Source organism: Alosa pseudoharengus, unplaced genomic scaffold (genome assembly GCF_046254945.1).
Source record: "Alosa pseudoharengus isolate Yale_2024_CS ecotype anadromous, Long Island Sound unplaced genomic scaffold, YU_APseudo_1.1 YU_APseudo_1.1_scf_17, whole genome shotgun sequence".
NCBI classification, from domain to species: Eukaryota; Metazoa; Chordata; class Actinopteri; order Clupeiformes; family Clupeidae; genus Alosa; species Alosa pseudoharengus.
Window position 1 is genome coordinate 31,967,574 of NW_027468640.1, and position 6,604 is coordinate 31,974,177.

The 6,604-nt window shown below is 45.3% G+C and overlaps 1 protein-coding gene across 2 annotated transcripts in view; it reads left to right on the forward strand.

Annotated features, from left to right (window-relative positions):
* Positions 1-33: 33 nt before the first annotated feature.
* Positions 34-6,604, forward strand: part of LOC143127684 (TBC1 domain family member 10A-like) — a 19,353-nt gene continuing 12,782 nt past the window's right edge. Inside the window, exons 1-3 of one of the 2 annotated variants that reach the window (XM_076289321.1) lie at positions 34-479; positions 1,055-1,265; positions 5,868-5,970. In XM_076289321.1, the coding sequence (XP_076145436.1) occupies positions 1,078-1,265; positions 5,868-5,970 (291 nt within the window). In that variant the 5' untranslated portion in view covers positions 34-479; positions 1,055-1,077. Of the gene's footprint in view, positions 1,266-5,867; positions 5,971-6,604 lie in introns of both variants that reach the window. The other variant, XM_076289322.1, reaches the window with a different exon arrangement.

The following is a 6,604-nucleotide window of genomic DNA, read 5'->3' on the forward strand; positions in this document are numbered from 1 at the left end:
ACTTTTAACAATTGATAAAATATAGCGTGAAGTTTGTGTCAAATTTGTATCAAAGCGTGTTCTTGAACAGTACATGGTTTGGTTGGTAGAAATCGTTGTGTCGTGAACGTAGCCTACGCCGTGGTAATGGAGATGCGCAGCTGCAAAATACAGATGCATCGTCAAGAAGCTCAACTTGATTGTAAACAGTGCGTGACTTGCTACGCCTCTGCATGGAGTAACGTTAATGTGACTTGCGAGGTAGATCTAGAACTAGACACTGATATTATACGCAGTTTATCCGACTTATGATTAGATGGATTGTTAACATAATCGTAACATAGCCTACATTGAATTGCAATATAGTAAACGGACACAACGACGATTCGTTTACATGATGTAGTTAGCTACGATGGCTAGCAAGTAAGATTTGCCTTTTAAAGGTAACGTTAGCTTGCTCCGTCACTAGAACTACATTGCCGAGCTACACAAACTTGCAGGTAACTTGTTTAAATGGCTAACGAGATGATGGTACCGTGTTTTAACCGGATGATTATCTGTCTACATTAGTAATACGATATATTTATATAGCTTGTAAGTTTTCATTGAATTCGATGTCTTTGAATCGGGTATGACACCAGCTATGCTAGCCAGTACTGTTAGCCAGATCTGGCTAGCTAGCTAGCTGTCTGTCATATGTGGATGACAGCCATGGAAAAGTGGTCTCGTTTTGTGCATTCTAGATAACAGGTGTAATTTAACTGATTAGCCCATTTTTAGATATGTCTTTTCCGGAAATAATTGTGTATAAAAGCTCTTGAGCTCTTGTCGGCTAAGTAAGATACAATCTTAATAGCTAAGACTAGTTCATGCGCCTTACAATGAAGTTTGCAGTTTCACTGCCACTAAAAGAAATAGCATCGTAAATGGTCGTTTTTGCACAATGGTCATTTTGCCGGATATGTCGGAAATTATCAGGTTATTTGAGGATCTGTTTGTGTTTTGAGGGAGTTCCATATTACAGGAGTTGGCTACGATCGGTGCCTTTATAGAATATTATTACGCCCTCCTAAAGGTAGTCACCGATACGTTTTGAAAATGGCCAGAATTCAACAAGGGAATGGATTGCTGTCAACTGAGTCAAAAAGTTTTAGAGGCACCACAGAGAGCGTGGACAAGCTTGATGACAACTCCTCGGAATCTGCTGTCAACGGCCTTGACAACACTGAAGTACAGACCGACAAATATGGATTCATTGAGGGTGCCCAACAGTATTCTTCAAATTCGTAAGTAGCCTATTCCTGTTGCTTGCGTATATACTGATTTTAGTTCACCTTTCAGTCGCCTGATTTACCCAACTTGATCTGCAATGATTGCTGGCATGATCTTCACAGTAGTACAAGCCTATGGTAAAAGTGGATCTATATCTATCGGAGAATACAGGACCAGCCTAACGCAGGAATTCACTCTGCTCTTTTGTTTTTGACAACGTTGGGCCACCAGATAATGTCATTGACAGTATGTTATTTTAATTCTATTGGTACGGATTTAAACTGCTGTCATAGCACCAATATAAACCCACACTGGGTTTTCCATGAGGTTCCCCATAGTCTCTGGACACTCCATTAGAATGCAATTACCTGGTGGTTAACTTAGATCTGCTGATAAATGTCTTCAACCTTATCTCTCAACTCAATTTATGCAAAGCAGCAAGTAACGGTGTATTGTCTTTTACTTCCTGAGCTAAAGCCTCTGTCTCCTTCCTCTTCAGCTGTATCTCTTAGAGAAATAGAGATTGCCATGTTATCACAGAAGTGTACTTTGAAGCCCATCTTTTTATTAAATGGAGCTGGAACAGGGTGATTGTAGGCCTGTGGAGAGAGAGACTAGGACCAACTAGGCTTTTGTATATACACTAATTTCCAAGAGATTTTGATTTTAGTAGTAGTAGTAGTAGTAGTAAGCATGGGTTGTGCTTGATCTGATCTGAGACTCAGGATGTGAAGTGTTGAAACCAGGCTTTTAAACTTTCAAAATAGCACAAGTGATTGCCATGGATGTAATTGCATTGGCTAGGATAGGCAAACCTGTTGTGCTGGCCTATATATGGCCACCCACCTGGCCTCATACCTGCCAACTGTCCTGTAAGTCTGGCTTGGTCTCTCCACCCCGGTCTACAGTGTCTGCCCTCTCAGAGTCCTTTGCCACCTTCATTAACAAAGCCTTCACAACATTCCTAGAAGACTGTCACTGCTTCACCTACATCATTCTTGGTAGTTTCCACGATACTCTTTCCATTCAACATGACATTCACAGAAAATCCTCCAAGGTTGTGTGACATAGATCTATTTATAACCAGAGGTGTGTGTTTCCGTAGTACCCACTCCTGTTCGCACAGCATTTCCTTTGGCCAAAATTACAATGAATGCACATAAATGGAAACCCAGGCATTGGCAACCCATGTGGTCTCTTTGCTAATAACGGGCATTTCTGTTTAACATTCCATGGTCGATATCCTCGGCGAGAAAACACTGGCGGAGCATGCGCGCAGAAGGGTTCCAAAACGCTGCATAGCTGGCATCGGAAACACTCCGAAATGCTCTGCGTCTCTTTTTGTGACGGCCTCATTGGCAGTCTGCTGACAGTATGGTGTGAGGTCTCGCCCACAGCTTGAGCTGTCAGACTGCTCTTTGGACACTTGTTTTGCTCAGTCTTACAAGTTCATCAGGGGCTGGGAGTCTGAGGGTGGAATGTTGGCAGTTCCTCAGCACCGCTGAGCTGTTTGAACGCAACTCTAAGAACTTCACCTCCCACTGCAGTCATGTTTGTGAAGTGGATATTTTTAAACAAAACGAAGCCGTATCTTAAGATCATTTTGACAAGAGCTATGGCACCGATGGGCATTTATAGCATGCGCTTGTCAACAAGCTAAGGGTTCACTGATAACAGTTGCTCAAGATTAACTGTAGAGAGTGTAGGCCTATTATTAAATCATCTAATGTGTATTAAGGAGTGTAAGCGTCAGGGTTGGAGTCCTATTGTTTCATCTTGTTTCAGGAGATGGAAATGAGAGGAGGAAACTCCAACCCATGGAGAGCAGCCTGCTTTTGTTTGGCTTTCTGTCTCTCTCTCGTTCTCTCTCTCTCTCATTCTCTCACTCACTTTCTCTTTCTCTCGCTCTCTCACTCTCTTTCAAAATTGGCATGGCAGGTCTGCATACAGTTGTATTGTTAAATCAATCAAACGGAAACACATTGACTGATAAATGAAATCTAGTGCCCAAAAAGCAACCCGATTGGTTCTCTCACTCTCCTCTCTCTCTCTCTCTCTTCATTTCTTTTTCCTTCTTTGCAATGTTTGCATTTTTTTTTCTTCTGCAAAGCTTTTTGTTGGCTCTGCCGCGACAACTGGAGATGTTCGAATGTGAAACTGGCCAGGATTCACTGGGCTTTGATCCATGGATCCGTGTGCAGACACTCAAGTCAAGGAATCAGGAGAGACGGCAGAGCTTCTCCCCCCTTCTTAGGTCCAAACAAAATTCCTCAGCCAGTGAATCGAGTATTCACATCATGTTCTGTCAATAAGTGAAGGGGTCAGACATGGGGGCTGACACATGAACAATGGACAACAATGTCTTCCATCTAAAGGCGTCCATTCGAAGTCCTGTGGAAGCCTGTTGCTATCATAACTTTCGTGTTCATCATGTGGTTGACTGGTTTCATGTAGACATAGGGTTTCAGACATTAGCCAGTCATATTTGTCTTTCCCTGCTGTTTCCTGCAGAGTGTGATGTCTGGAGCAAAAATTCTGTTTGATGTTCACTGGTGGGCTAGACTGTTGTCATGGTTCTGCCCGTGCTTCAGTTTGAGTTTTTGACGTGGCCAAGATGGCCAGAAATGGGAGGTCGTGGTGGGCAGAAGGAGGGGAAAGTTCTCCTCAGGCGACTGGAGCTTCCTGTTTTCCAGTGTCTTCGCCCAGCCTGGTGCCCTCGTGTTCTTTTCCCTTCAAGTGGATTTCCTATGAAAATAAAATTTCTATAGCCGGTCCACGCCTTCATTTGTCCACCCTACCCCCCCTTCATTTCATGACATCTTGCAATTCAACGATCCCTAGGATCTTTAACTGTGTGTGTGTGTGTGTGTGTGTGTGTGTGTGTGTGCGTGCGTGTGTGAAGTGCATGTGAAGAATCCACGTGCATAGTACACAAATCTACTGCCCTTCTCCAGTGAACACAGGTTTTTACTAGTTCTAATTTCTCTGGACTACTACTACTACTACAAATCATCACCTGTAATCTGATAGTCTGCAGTAATCCAGGTTTAGTAATCTTCACAGGCTCTGAAGGCGCTGCCATGATATGCTGATCCAGCACTAGCCATGGCTAGCGTCTCTGACAGGATTAACCAGTGTTCCAGTATGTTAGCACTACTGTAATAACACAGGCACATCCTCATTTACGAGACTTGGAACTGACTGTGTGGAATTTCACTGAGAGGCTGTAAGTCTGCCGGCTGCCTCCAGGTTCAGGGAGGGGGCGGGGGGGTGTTTCTCCAGATTGAGTGCAGGTGGTAATGCAAGTCAAGGCTGTGGGCCAGTGAGAGGCTTATCTGGACAGCTGGGCTGCAGTGTGTCAGTCTGTGCGGTGTACTGTAGTTGGTCAGTGTGCGCTCGCCAAGGAAAATCTCTTGTATATTGTGGTCTTCCACTGCCATGCTACTCGCATGCAAACAGACTTTTCTTCTGCCATATAAGTAAATGCACTGCACAACAGATATGTGCGTGTGTGTGAGAGAGAGAGAGAGACCGAGCAGAATGGTGTGTGTGTGTAAGAGAGAGACAGCAGAATGGCTGTGGTTAACTCTGTGGCTATGCTGGGTGTTATGTTCCTACGCATGATCTGTTTAAAGAATGGAAAGTTCTCTTACAGTGAAGTGAAGTTCACCCCCCCCCCACACACACACACACACACACACACACACCCTGTGTCCCCCAGCTCATCTGCGGCCCCTCACGGCACGAGGGTGTGTCTGTCAGCTGGATGTAATCAAGGCTGCCTCTGAGATCACTGTCCAGCTTGGAATGTTGCTCAGAAACGGGACGGCTCTTCCTTTCCAAAGGGCCGGAAAAGGGTCCTGCCAGAATCCCCCATACACTTGGTCCAAAACGCACCTCTCTCTCTCTCTCTCTCTCTCTCTCTCTCTCTCTCTCTCTCTCTCTCTCTCTCTCTCTCTCTCTCTCTCTCTCTCTCTCTCTCTCTCTCTCTCTCTCTCTCTCTCTCTCTCTCTCTCTCTCTCTCTCTCTCTCTCTCTCTCTCTCTCTCTGCCTCTCTGCCTGTTTCTCTTTCCCCTCCTCGTTGCATCCCCGTCTCCTCTCCACATGTTGTTTTAATGGACAACTGTCCAGTTTGGATTTGCCATAATACATCTTTTCAAGGGATTTTGGCCATGAAAGACACCTCCTCCATCTCCCTCTCTCGCTCGCTCTCTTTCTCTCTCTCTCTCGTATTAGGGGTAGTTTTCCAATAGCTCCAGGAAGCAGCTTGTGGTGTTGTTTTTCCTTCAGACCCACTTCCTCTCAGAGCCCTTGGCTTTCCTCTACAGTCCTGAGCCAATCCTCGTACTATGGTTGCTAAGGAGCCCCCTTCACTCATTCACTTCCTTTATTCACTCCTTTAGAATCCATTCCTATACTGTGTGTGTGTGTGTCTCCCCCATATAGCCTAACACTGCAGCATCTACTGCTGTAGACACCAAAGTTGTTAGCAAATGCTAAAGATGTAGCATTGTTAAGTGTCGCAGATGCGATGCTGTGCAGGGACCAAAGGGCTGCTGTGGGCTGACAGATGTGTTGTGTCTGCGTGTGTGCTGATTGTGTCTGTGTCTGTCCAGCAGCGCCGAAGACGTTCCTCCAGAGATCCTCAGGCAGAGGGAGGCCAAGTGGCTGGACATGCTCAACAACTGGGACAAGTGGATGGCCAAGAGACACAAGAAAGTGAGCACCAACTCCACACACACAGTACACACACTTAATTTACTGAGCTTGCCCTCTGAAAGGCATACTTTGGATCATTCTGGATGTAGTGAAAGCCCAGATCTTGTGGCAAATCCAGTCTAATATCATTCCCACCATATGAAACGGTTCTGGGCTATTCCCCTTTGCTTTACGCCGTCACCCGCCACCTGCTATATGTTGGCATGTCATGCTTGTAAGCTTGCACATAGCTCCGCTCATAAGATAAAGTCCGCTTGTAACCATAGTGCACAGGTCTGCTTATCACACTATAGATGTCAACTACGTGGTGTAACTGGACAACAACAGTCCTTGGTTGGAATGTGGATGTGCCAATATATAGTCCTGCTGGTAGCCAAGTGGTTGGGAAATTGGTGTGTAACGATGACGGTTGACACACACACACACACACAAACACACACACAGAAACAGTGAATGGGCTGTTTGTGCTGTTATCCAAATTTCTCTGTATTGTGTTGTGGGTCTTGTATGGGTTGCAGCCACTCACATGGTTACAGCAACAGACAGTTGCCATGGCCCACAGCAGCGTGGCTATGATTAGGTTTCCACAGATGATCACCCCTCATAGGGCAAACAAAGGCCACATTGTCAGTGT